Source organism: Bombus vosnesenskii, unplaced genomic scaffold, assembly GCF_011952255.1.
Source record: "Bombus vosnesenskii isolate JDL3184/JDL3185 unplaced genomic scaffold, Bvos_JDL3184-5_v1.1 scf7180000013308, whole genome shotgun sequence".
Lineage (NCBI taxonomy): Eukaryota > Metazoa > Arthropoda > Insecta > Hymenoptera > Apidae > Bombus > Bombus vosnesenskii.
This window is the reverse complement of record NW_022882957.1, coordinates 883537-896915: the sequence shown is the minus strand read 5'-3', so window position 1 is coordinate 896915 and position 13379 is coordinate 883537. Positions and strand designations below refer to the sequence as shown.

The 13379-nt window shown below is 42.6% G+C and overlaps 1 protein-coding gene across 7 annotated transcripts in view; it reads right to left on the bottom strand.

Moving 5' to 3' along the window:
• LOC117234692 (Down syndrome cell adhesion molecule-like protein Dscam2) overlaps positions 1-13379 on the bottom strand; it is a 163631-nt gene that overhangs the window by 71004 nt on the left and 79248 nt on the right. For all 7 annotated transcript variants that reach the window (XM_033496161.1, XM_033496164.1, XM_033496166.1 and 4 more), the window contains exons 5-6: positions 7166-7283; positions 566-809 (exon numbers count right to left, since the gene is read on the bottom strand). In XM_033496161.1, coding sequence (XP_033352052.1) covers positions 566-809; positions 7166-7283 — 362 coding nt within the window. The remainder of the gene's footprint in view (positions 1-565; positions 810-7165; positions 7284-13379) is intronic.

Below are 13379 nucleotides of genomic sequence, written 5' to 3'. Positions count from 1 at the left end.
CCTTAGATACGCCGCTTTTGTCTTCCAGGGTTCGGGCAGGCACAGTTACCAGTAATGATTATTATTAGGATTGTGTATGTTAAATTTTGCTTCTTCGAAGTCTGAATTTAGCTGGTCAATGTCATATATCGAATTCTATTCTATTCTATTCAATGTTTTTTGTTGTTCTTCATATAACGTAACATCGCTGTTAAACAAAAATTTGCTTCAATGAAACTATTAAAACAGCGACAGAAGTCAGTGTACGAATATGTCTTAGAAGACAATTGATCAAATGCGTTGCTTTCGTTTTATTATTTACGTGCATGAATATGTACAATTTCTCAAAGATAAATATCTTACTTTTGTAAGTAAACTCATCGCAAGAAAATGACAGAAGTGTCATAAATTCAAATTAAAAAAACGAAGTTTGAACATTTTTCTTGTCTTCTATCTCTTTTATCTTGAGAGATCTCGTCAAACCTTACTCTCTCAAATCACGAAGTTTATCAGTTTGACTTCTGATCGACTGATATAGGAATGATGTACACGTAAATCGCATTCGACCATGAAAATCATCAATTACCAAATGAGCGGCTTTCCCAAGATCGACGGTCTGGATCGATGGCTGAACGTGCACGCTCAGTGGTGCAGACACCGTTAACCTCACTTCCATAGATTCGCTGCCCTCCGAATTACTAGCGCTGCACATGTACGAGCCGGCGTCGCTCTCCTGGACGCCTTGTATGATCAACGAACCGTCTCGAACAACGTAATGCCCGGTCGAGTCCTCCACCGGCTCCTCCCTCTGGTTCCTGTTATAGTACCACCTGTGACAAAAAGAGAGCGAGAAAAGAAGCGTATCCGTACATTTGCACGAGCATCGACGTTGATTCTCGCCTAAGAATCGCGAGACAAAGAAAAGAGGAAGAACAGTGCACGACTTTCGCCGCGGATCATAAAACAACAACGTTACGACGCACAGATACGATCGAAATTCTATTTTAGATCCTATCGATATCCGATCGTTGGACTAACGTAAATTTCCTCGAGAACGTTACCTTGGACGCCTCTTCGAGTCTTATTGAAGAAAAATATAGACGTGTGATATCGCTTTAGATATACACGTGGTTAGCACGTAAAATTTTGTCATATAGCGAAATGTTATGCCCTGTCTGTCTCGCGATACGAAAATTTTTGTGTCTAGCGAAATGTTATACGAAGGAAAATTTTAGGTCAGTTTCGTGGTAGCATTCTTGAAATATATACGCGGCTAGCGCGTTAAATTTTATCATATAAGAGTGAAGTATCGTGTCCTGCCAGTCTGTTTAAACTAGAGCTTGATAAGATACTATTTGACGTTATATCGAAGAAAAGTATAGCTCGGACTCCTGACGTTATTTTCAAAGTATGTGATTACTCAGCTAAATTCTGTCATATTACACCAGCAAAATATCGTGTCTAGTCTGTCTCTTAAAATAAAGCGCCTTTGGCTACCGCTTTATATTAATTTCGCGAACGAGGACCATGTAATATTAGGGAAAATTATAGCCCAAAAATTATCGCGATACTATTTTTAAAACGCACATGTGGTTATAACGCTAAATTTTACCATATATAAGGGCGAAACGTCGTGTTCTGTCTGTGCTATGAAACGGTGGTTCGACAGACTTCGGAAGAAGAGAAACAACGACATACCACGCCGCAAGATTCTCCTTCGTGTCTGACAGCAAATAGGATATACTACTGTCAACTCGAGCGTACGCTCGCTTCACTGACTAGTCGGACTCGATGAATCGTAACATTGCATCGTTGCAGTCAGCCATTCAGCCAGTCAGCCATCTCGCTACGATACAGCGTTACATTACGTTCGATCGCTGCTCAAGATTCAGCTCGGTGGCGAAGCAAAAATAGCAGCGCATACCAGAGTGCACTGGCACCGGACAGAGGGCGATATTACTGCTTTGCTATCCGACCAAGCCTTTCCATTCCAACGGTGTATCTCTCTAGTGCACTCGCCGACCACAAAATAACAACTGTTTCATTGGGAAGACTGAATACACACAGCACGGCCGTGAATTGTGCTACACGGCTACAGCCATACGTTCACTCCCTCGTTTTGCTTGTCTCTTCCTCTCTCTCTCCCTCTCTCTCATTTTTTTTGTATTCGACAGAAACCCTCTCACAAGCCGAGAGCGTATGCAACGCGCTTCGATGTACTGGCACGTTTTCAAAACACTCCCGCTTGAACAAGCAGCTGGATAAACTGCGCCTCTGCCTGCACCGGATACGGACGAAAATCGTTAATACCAGCGTATCTTTAAATAAAGGAGACGAACGGCTCGCGTATACGTATGTTCGTTCGTTTTCGCAAGCGAAGCGTATGCAAATTCCTGAAAACGCAGAGGGAACGCGGGAACGTTTCGAGCTGCGAGAATTTAAAGCGTCTCCGTAGATACGAGATAATCGAATCGATCTTTCGCGAGCACGAGCGATCTTTGACCTTATCGAAGTACAGAGTAAAATTGGAGCAAATTCCAACATCCAAAAATCGAGACTAATCATCGTTCAGCTTTCGAATTACCTATGAGCCTTGAGATCGTCGACACATTTCGAAAAGTTTTGAAATAGTCGCGCAGCGATTTTAGGCACCTGACGATTGCTCCGCGCAGCAGTGTGCAAACGAAGGAAAACATTTGCGTTACATCGAAACGCGCGCGAGCGAAGCGTCAATATTTACCGAGCGAAGCTTGGAAAATAAAGTTTTCGTCGCGGTCGATATTGATTTTGCGCCCTTAAATGGCCGCGATTCAACCATTTACCTTTGCGTTCTGCGATAAACATTATTCTTAGAAACTTACTTTTTCACCTGTGAAAATTGTATCGAACCCAGCCACGTTCCCGATTTCGGTGGCAATTTTGGAAAAAAACGAACAAAAACACGGGAATCCGACACGGTACAAAGGAACAGGCTATTCGACGTAGTTTTTTCCAATCTTCATTCAACTGAAACGAAATCGTACGTGACCTCGCAAGATCATCATCCAGGTCTGTGTCCAAGGGAAAAACGTCAAACGACTAGTTGCTGGGCAGAATCACCGAGGATCTGGGCTACGAAAAACTTGAATTTTCCTTTAAAAGGTGCGGATCTCCAGCGTCAAATATTTTCTGGTCTACAATCTCGGAGCTAAGGTAGCGTCCCTCGGGATCGTAGTCCCCTAACATTGTCCAAAAATGATCTTGCATCCTCTCGTTCTCATCTTCGTGGTCCGTCTTCTCCGACCGGTGATTGACCTCTATCTTTCTCCGTCTCCTGTGTGTGCGCTGAGGTAGTAGTTTCGAAAAGCGGCGTTACAGACTGTCGGAGGTTGGTGGGCTCGCGAGAGGAATCAGGATAAGGTAGGAGGTGCAGAAGGACGCCGATGAGGTTGAAGAGTCGTTGGGTATTCGGCGGAGGAGTGGCGGAAAAGGGAAAAGCGGGACAGAGGAGACACGACCGACGACGAGAAGTATACCTATAGATAATCGAATTTACGGAGGGAAATTGGTGAGGGAAGGAGATAGGATAGGTAGATGGAAGTGCGAGAGAGGGCCAGAGATGGAAGCCGTACCTTGCTGGCAAACCCTCAGACTCTACCTCTCCCTTTTCTATTCTGCCCTCTCATCTTCCGCGTCGCTTTTCCTATCTCGCTCTGATCCTTTTGCTTATCCTTTGCCGCCCGATTACTCTTTCTCTCTCTTGCGCCCCTATGGCTGCGTACTCTCCTCCGTCAACTCAGTCAAGCCACGGGGAAGCGGCAGCGGATGAGGCGGTGGAGAGAGTCGCTGTACGCAAGCGGGTCCGACAGAGGACGAAGATGGGATAGAGAGAAGGAGACGATGAACACAGCCACGGAATACTCAGTGACGTCGACGTACACGTAAATGCGGAATATTTGATGGGCTGTCAGAAGCAGTCTCTGTAATCAGCGGTCGGTTTGTTTGCGCTATCCATACACTCCTCACGTCTATATACCTTCGAGCAGCCTCACCTTGCTGCATTCCCGGCATCCACGATGCACGCGTGTGCGCCTGGGCGTATGGCCGCGTGTCCTATGCGAGCACACGCGCCTCTCCCCTGATTTTTAACGTAATCGATTAATCACGGATCAAGAGATTCCTTGAAAGGAAGCGTCGCGTCATTTCCAAAGTCGTTGCCGCGATTATTGATCGAGATGCTCGCAATTCCGTGGACCAACGGAATTAATTACGCACGTCAAACATTCGTGACAGGAAATTACTAACGGTAAAGCGCATCGAATTATTTGTATTGCTCATTGTGTGAATTTTCATCCTTGACCGGTATGTCACAATCGATAAATATCGATACAATATCAACACCATTGGTTTCATCTTAAAAATTTTTAGATAAGCTCTCTCGAGGAATAAACTTTTGGTAATCTTTTGCGAGAACAGTCGGATGATACGAAAGGCGAAAGAGAATCAACTGTTATGTATACAATATTCAACAAATCTGGTTACAATATCTGTTTTTCTTCTTGTTGTAGCATCACTGTGTAGAAGAAGGACGAACCAGGTCGTTTGGCGTTTAATAACCTCGACGTAGATGCAACGCGAGTAAGCAACAGCTAGAGAAGAAGGGAGAAGAAGTCGTTCCACCCTTCTCAGTCCCGACCCTTTCGTTCGTCATTCCAAGCAAAGCGGCACAATCGAATAATAAATACATTAACATCCTAATACGCAATCCCTTTTCTCCTTGTCCCTGCGCCAGTATTTCCGTTAATCCGCTTTACCACCTCCTTATCACCCCATTCCCTTTATTTTCATAAGCACTTAACGATCCGTACGCGGAAATAAAACGTAAAACGAAACTCATTGGAACTATCGTTTCGCCAGCTTTATTTACAAGGGCCCAGTCGTGTTTTCTTTTTGCCTTCTTGATTTCGCGACGCGAATTCTCCGGCTCGATTACCGGGTCGTTTCGTTTCTTACTCGGGTTTATTGGATTCACTGGAGGCCGGAGTGATAAGACCAAGTTTCGAGATAGAGTTCATAACTCGTGAGATGTCTACAAAAGTAGCTTCGCCAATATCGACCGAATAAACGAATAAACGAACCATTCTTATACAGTCGACTCGACGCTTCTGTTTCTTCTCAGTTTCAGTCTATTTGGCTATGCTAAATAGTCGCGAAAGGATCTCCGTCTGATCTATGCGAGAGATAATTCCACTTGTCAAAGAGAATCGCTTTTCTTCATCTCGTAACCTCTCGTCTTCCCGTTTTCTCGCGTAATAATATGGCAGCAGAAGCGAACGAACAACGTGTGTTTCACCTTTTCACTATGGAAATACCTTCGCGTGCGAAATAACGCTGCTATGTTTGAAATTAGCATTAATATAAGAAAAATACGAGGGTTTTGAACCTGAGGGGCGAATTATTCGCTCGTCCCGCGCCATTTCCTTCCGTCATTATTATTGTTCCCTTTGACCCTGCGATTCTGCCCAAACGAAATCATGAAATCTCTGAAATGCATGGTTCCTACGTTCGCGAATGGAATCACTGTACCGTGACGAAACAGCGTGTTCGGCTTATCTACCGTTGAATTACCGAAAGACCGACCTTCTACAGAGAGGGGGGGGGGGTGAGATTGCTCTCGGAATAAACGTCGCTTATCAAGGTCTGGCCCATATTCTAAAATAAGACGAGGAGAGAGAAAGAGAGAGAGAGAGAGAGAGAATATGGAAACGAGCGTCACGCGAAATTGAAATTTTTACATTTCAATAACGTATTCGTTATAATCCTCTGGTCCTTGTTCGTAGCGGAACCGCGTTTGTTGCCAAGAATTATCGTCAACGATTTAACGAAATTTAACGGAAATTTCACCGAGTAGCCGAGGAAGTAGAGATTGGAGGATAATTTAGCGACACGACCGGATGTCTTATTAATCCGAAGAGCTATCTTCAATTTACCCAAGCAGCTACAACGTAGTAACAGTCGTCCTGTACTTCAACCTGGTAGATTACTTTGCGCCAAGGCTCAACCACGATGAAAAGTAAATGGTAGTTTGCCGGTTAATTTCGTAGCGGAACATCCGTTTACACTGGTACTCGAGAAGGGAACGAATGGAAACCAATTTGAAGGGTACAGAAGCTGGAGCGAGTGTCGGAAGTCGTAACGCAGGGCGTGTTACAATATTTAAAGCGAGGACACTCTCGCGAGACCCTCGTTGAGGAAGTCGAGCGCGGAAAATTCATCGATCAAAATATTGTTTACCTATACGAAAAAACACTTTTTTTCGCCGTCAAGCCAATTAAACTTACCCCGATACGTATGAACTCCACCTATTTACCGCGTCCCGGTTGTATCGGGAAACTGTTTGCCACGTAACTGAATCGTTTTCGAGGACTGTTTCGTGAAAGTCGGCAATTACGGAACGACCCTCTCTGAACGGGTAACTCTTGTCTCCTAGCTGTTGCTTTATTGAATGGGAAACGGTGTATTCAAGCCTTTTCAAACGACTTCTCTCTTTCTACTTTCGCCGTGTATCTTCGAACGAAGACAGAGAATACATTTGTTGGCAGATTTTGACTTTAATGGTACCAAAATGGCACGCTCGATGTACTTTCTATTTGTCTTCTCCGAAACTACGATACTTCGTTCGTTTTTCATTCTTCTATTTTCTACCTAGAACGACATACTTTCTGCGCTAACGTCGAGAAAGAGAAGTTAGTTTCTGGTCGAGCAAACAAAGAATTAAAACAGATTTTGTGATAACGAAACTGCATTCTGAAGTCCGACAAAGGGATGAATAACTCTTTTCTTACGGCAGTTTGTTTCGGTAAAAGCGACCGTAGATGTATTCGAGTAATCAAGATGAGTGAAACAAGGTGCTGGAAAAAGTGCGATAGAACTGAAGCTTCCGCGAAACGACGATAGGATTCATTCTCGACGACCTCGAAAAAAACGACAACGAAACAAAAAGAAAAAATCGGGTCGTAAACGTTCGATTCGGATCGACGCATGTCACGTCCTGAAATCTCGTGGAATCTGAGGATAAGTCATCGTGTCAGCACGCATCTAAAGGCGGAGACATTTCACCGGTCGATGGTGCTATCGTACCTAAAGTTTACGAGAATACCGGCGCGGCGCATGCTACAAATTCGTACGTATCTGGTGACATTCTTACCTGTTGGTGGGGGTTGGATTGCCATACGCGACGCACGGTATCACAATGGTGTCTTTCAGCCGTGCCGACATATAAACCACCTTCTCGTTTATCATCGGTGGCATGGTGCTGCGTATCTCTGCAAGCAGAAAAACCAAAAAAGATCGCATAAATCCTCTAATGATAGCATACTGGTTGTAGCGTCTCGAACAAATGACAATCTCGAACAATCTCTGGACGCGTGAAACAACTGCTCTGGCTGTGTAGTAGATCTTCAATGACTTTCAGACTTCAATGAATACGTGTACCGATTAATGCTTTTTTCAAGGATTACTAAAGTTCTTCTTAATGTAAGAGATATTGCGAGGTCGGAAATTGAAGCGTTAAATAAACACACTGATCGACGTAGCTATGTATTATGATGTACAAATGTGCATAAAAACCTGAGTTAGTCTGAAAGAGTTCTTAACAATAAACATCTTCGATTTCAAGTTATGAAAGCTATTTATGAATCGATATTTATTATTATTGATATCTTTTTTTTGTGGATTCCTCAGTTTTATTGCCCAAATACACGATTAATGTTCGACTTTGGAAAGACAAACGACTCACTCTTCTGCAAGAAGATTTTATGTTCCTGAGAAAACTTGTATGCCTTATCTCTCTCTAAATTTTTAAAACCCATGAACTTTCAAGCTTTACTAATTTTATGGCCACAATGTATCTTCTCTGGCAAGAATACTTGGACAGCGAGGAAATTACAAAAACAGTAATTTTTCATTATTCATTGATATTTTGCATCGTGATATTTGGATAAATCCTATTTGAGAACTCTGTGACTGGCAATGTTGTCAATCCAACATGCCATGTACTATATTCTGTTGAACATTTTATTTAAAAAAAATCGTTAGATTCTATGTTTTGGAACTTCGTTTGTTCTTTACGCTTTCAAAGCGTTGTGCCTTGAAAAAAAAATTCTGTATCATGCGGATGGCAATTTGATTAACTTTGTGAAAAATTTCACATGGTTCAAACTGGACGCAGTAATTGTTAGCATCGTTGCATAACCTTTGAACCTCTGAAATTTATGACAGGTTATTTCCTATTACGGAAAAATTAAAATTGAAAACTTTACTACATAATGTCTAAAATAGACTAACAGTTAGATGATAGAAATTTCTAATCTTTAATTTTCGTCCCTGAAAAATAGCAATCGCCTCTGGCAGCCTCATAAGCTTGAAGTAATGGTAAACTTTAACACGAGAAAAACAGTTTTTTGAGATTAAGGCACGAAAAATACAATAGAATTGTAACAACAGATTAACTGCGAGCTTGAGTATATTATTTCCTTCCTTGGTTCCATTTTGGTAATCAGATCTCAATAACATAGAAATCATCTTGAAATTTGTGTAGGATATTTGCTATTGAAGCATGGAACAGTAAAGTACAAAAATTAAAATGCATATTATTCGATACATAATCTCTAAATCATGTACCACCCAATTATTGACAGAAAAGTCAAATGAGCATCAAAATAGCAGTTTCTGGCTATGTCATAAATCCTACATTCGACATTTGATGATCGATAATTGATCAAAACAATGATCAATAAATGTTTGTTTCCTCTCCAATGAACTGGCTCTGTCGCGGTGGAAAAATTCCCGTGAAATTTTGGGTAACACTAAAGAAACAGGCAGTGGTATTTTCCGGAAATAGCCTACCCTTTTTCCAGCAGCTTTTTCCGACTCCGCCATTCTAGATAAGTTCGAGCAAGTTTTTCCCGCGCTACACGCGTAATATATTCATTTAGCCGTGGATGAAATTGAAGGAACGAAGAAGAAGACGGTGGCGAACAACGTGCACGAAGATTTAATAAAACAGGTGCTTGGATTAAAAGCCGACTGCTGTATATTACGAAATGAAATTCTCCTTAATGGCGATCGTCGCTTTTCCGTTACGGACCCGGTGCCGTGTTAGATGGCTAGGGCGTGCGAACGATACGTGGAAAATAACGGAAAAACTAGGAGGAACAGTATTGGATTACATTGTTTGGAAAATTGATAGTGACAATATCGCTGGAGATTTAACAAAAGAGAAGGAAGGTCCAAGGAAGGAAGCGAAGGATGAAATACATCCTCCGAGATCATCTTCGTTGGCGAAACAAGTACATACACGTACACGTATACGTACAGTCAAGGGGTTACTTTGCGACACAGACGTAGCCAGCCCCTGTTGCTGGTGCTCCTTCTCCCGCGGGACGAGTTCATGTAAGTTTGTTCCATGATATACGGGAAATGTTTTCCACGGCGTGTCATAAATAGCCGTCGGCTGAAAAAGGAATGTGGCAACAAAGGTTCTTCGTGGCAAGATAGAAGGGTGGTGGAATAGGTGGGAAAAAGAAGAATGGATACGAAGAAGGAGAGTAAGCAAAAGAAGAAGAAGAAGGAGAAGATGATGATGAAGAAGAAGAAGAAGGGGAAGAGGAAGAAGGGAAAGAAGAAGAAAAAGGTGTAAAAAACGAAAAGGAACGCGTCAGGCGGACGTTTAATGGGGAATTATGGTCGGAGATAGCGACTCGTCCAGCGACGTGGCGTACCGTAAAGGGACAGATAACGGTGATGTACATATCTCGTCGTTGTTCACCAAGAATTTCAAATCACCTACCACATAAGCGTATATATATATATATACCGTAACGTAGATCAACTGGCGTTCAACCTTTTCAAGAGAGGAAAAAGACGACTATGTATACTCATCTGTGTATTTATTCGGCCTCGTTGTCAATGAAATCGGAATTAGTCCATTGGTTTCATTAAGATTTCATTAACAGATATTCGCGTAATTAGCGATGCTTGGAACGATGCAACAAGAGAATCGGGCGCGTTAGCGGCACCGCGTGCACGCGCCATAGAGCATCGTAATAATGCGGTAATGAATATTACAACAAAACGGGCCGTGTACCTGCAATGAAAACGGCGGTCGGTGTAATTAAAGCGAAACGTTTTTCGCGAATCGGCTCTGGGAATCGCGTCATTAGCCCGGTTCCTATTTCCACCGTGCCTCGTTCACTGCTTTCTATGTTTTCCCTGAAATCCGGCCGAATCCGATACACCCGCATGTTTCGATGTTTCTACACAACCAACGCTAACGATTCGTCTATCGAGCACAGCCGATAACCGCTCGAGTGTTTTTAGCGTTGCACGATCAAATGACATACGATCTCGTTACAATATGAGAATTCAGTGAAGCAATTGAACGCTGTGCATTGTATTACCGCGAACGTTACACGATACCTTGGCTGGAAAGAAGATATTAGCGCCAAGTGTAGCTTTTAATTCTCATTGGGTGCCATAGAAACGCGACTTGCACGATAAAGGAAATACAAAACGATCGACGCCTGTCGCATGCAGATTCTTATCCATCGATAGTATGCCAGCGTGAGACGTCTATCTGTGTAAAATCGTTTTCGCGAGGATCGGAAGCTGGAGCATCGTGCAACTAACAACGCGGTGCAATTATTTCCGCAGGCTTTTCGCGATACGAGAGCATCCGAACGCGATTCGAAAATTTTCCGCGAATAACAGATAATTCAGAAAAGTTTGCTCGTTACTGGGGAAAATCGTTGCACCTCGAGTTTTCGGTTAATTCGGTGTATTCTAAATGGAAAGGAAGACAGAGAAACTGCGACGATGGACGGCTATTCGAGAATATGCAAACGATTGGACACACCCTAGAACTTCGTTATTAAGTTCGTAAGTATGTAAGCGCGCTTAGCATAAATTTCTATCCAACGTTGGCCAGGTTTTATTATACGGTGGAACGAGCGGCCAGAAGAATCGTAGCAAGGACTCGCGACAGCTGTTCGTTTTTCGCCAAAGTTCAAAAGCGGTCTCCTCTGCTTCGTACTACCGTGGCTCTTCCCAGAAGAATTTAATCAAGCGCTTTGTTAACTGAAAAGTTGAATTTGCCTGATTACCAAAGGAATAAAATATGACGATAGAAGAGAAAGTGGAAAGGAGAGGATGGGACCTGAGGGAAAAAAGGGCGAAAGAAGAGGAGAATGAGGAAACGCTCGAGGAATTAACGCGTCACGCGTTCCGTCAGATGCGAAGGAACGCCTCGATGATCACAGGCGTTGACCGTTGATATTCTTGCAAAAAATACTCTTGGCCGTGTAATAGAGTTTCGCGTGAGTTACGTCTCGAGTAATTTGAACATCGCAGATTCCGTTTACGTGCACGGTGACCGCGTAGATGGATCGCAAACTGGTGTAACTAACAACGATAAAATCTCTTTCCATTCTTCCGTTTTATCTCTGGCCGTAGTATATTTCCGCTTTGCCCGATAATCTAAATTATTTTCCCTTCACTCACGACTCGTTTTACAAAGATGGAGCAAGCAGAACATAAATTAGTTTGGCTAGTTGGCTCCTGTTATTATTATTTTCCATAAATTAAACGATCCATCTACGTCTCGTAACTTTTGCGCAAAATTATTCCGCCGCAAATATCCCGTAGCTCGGGAACAGCGTTACACATCGATCTTGTACACACACGAAACGGGATGCAAGTTAAACGGGGAACCAATTGTTGCAAACATATCTTCAGCGGGGGAATATAAAGCTAACAATTACGCGTTGCTTGCGTTCGACGTATCGTTCCCGGCAGCGCATGCGCAGGTTAATAATAATTTGCAATCCGGTTAAAGGTAATCACTGTTTAGATAGTACGGATACGTATAAAGCTACCAGTGTACGACCAGTGTTTATCTAGAAATTTTAAACAATTCTTGTAACGCGAAATTTCCCATGGCTCTCTCTCTCTCTCTCTCGGTTTCTGGTCCCACAATCCAAGCAGGTAAACATTACTTGGTTCCGGAATATCTCGTAGAATGTTCGTCGATGGCGATAAACGACCGCCTGTGAGCGCCTCTCTATTCCATTAAAGCGGAATCTCTGCGCGAGCAGACGCACGGATTGCAAACAAACCTGCTGGCCATCGATTCACTGGTCCGTTCGAATTTTCGCGTATGACGGTGTATATCGTGGAACATCATACGCGAAATTTCCAGCCTGAATGTGCGCTTCAATACCCAGATTCTCTTTTTATATTATATTCTTTCTGTAGCGTTCCGTTTACTATAGGGTGTTAACTCTATACATTTTAGTAACATTCTACAAAAAATGGAATCAGGAATGAACAAATAAATGTAGTATACTATTAAACTTTACGTTTTGCATTTCGTCATGTGTAGTGTAATTGAAAAGCTTTCTTAAAAAAAATATATATAGACTATTGCTCCAGACAATTCCGATAGTGATACATTTTTAATAACTGCAATAATGACAACCTACAATGATTTTATTCTTTATAATTACCATAGCTACGTGTAACAGTATATTATAACTTTCTAGCATACTTCTAATCGAATTTTATCGTATTATATCCTGTATTATGTACCTATAAAGGCATAGGAAATTTTCTAAATTGTTCATCCGAGATTCCTCGTCATTTTACTATACTGTCAAAAGATTAAATGTAAATTACCAGAAGAGAAAAGAAGATTTCGAATTACTCGACCGGCTATTTTGTTTCTAATTAGCCCTGGTGCGTGACTATTTGCCGTTACGTTTAAATATTCGGTCGTGTTTTACTATCCACCGTTGTACGCGCGGAATAATCGCCACGCAGCTGTAATAACGTTGATTAAACTTAAATAATAATTTCAGTGCGAGTTGGCGCGCGATTAAAAATGAAACGTTAGCTGCGCGATGTCGATTCGAGATCCCCTAGACGAGAACGAGGCTGTGCAACGAGCGTTATCGCGAACTCAATTTTCGCCGTACTTTCGTTTACCTTCGTCGTGATTACGAGAGGCTGCTGACATGTCCGTGGCTTCGCGATTAAGCTGCTGGTGTATTAATTATTCCCTGCCAACCTGCGCAGACTTATCGACTGAATGACAGATCGATATATAAAGCGTTCAGCGATCGAGGAACGTGGCAAAAAAAAGGAGGTACCGACCCGGAATTACCTTCCCGCCCGGAAAAGGACGAAAAATAGGAAATGAAAATACAGGGAGATGCGAATAAGGGGAAGTATAGGAAACGGGCGATAAATTATGACGCTTCCTACATGGAGGATCGGTCACGTGCTAGGGGAAAAGTGATAGCGAAGAACGTGCAGAATGTCTTGCCCGTTTTTTTTTTCTTCTCCACACGCATCGTGTATAGGCA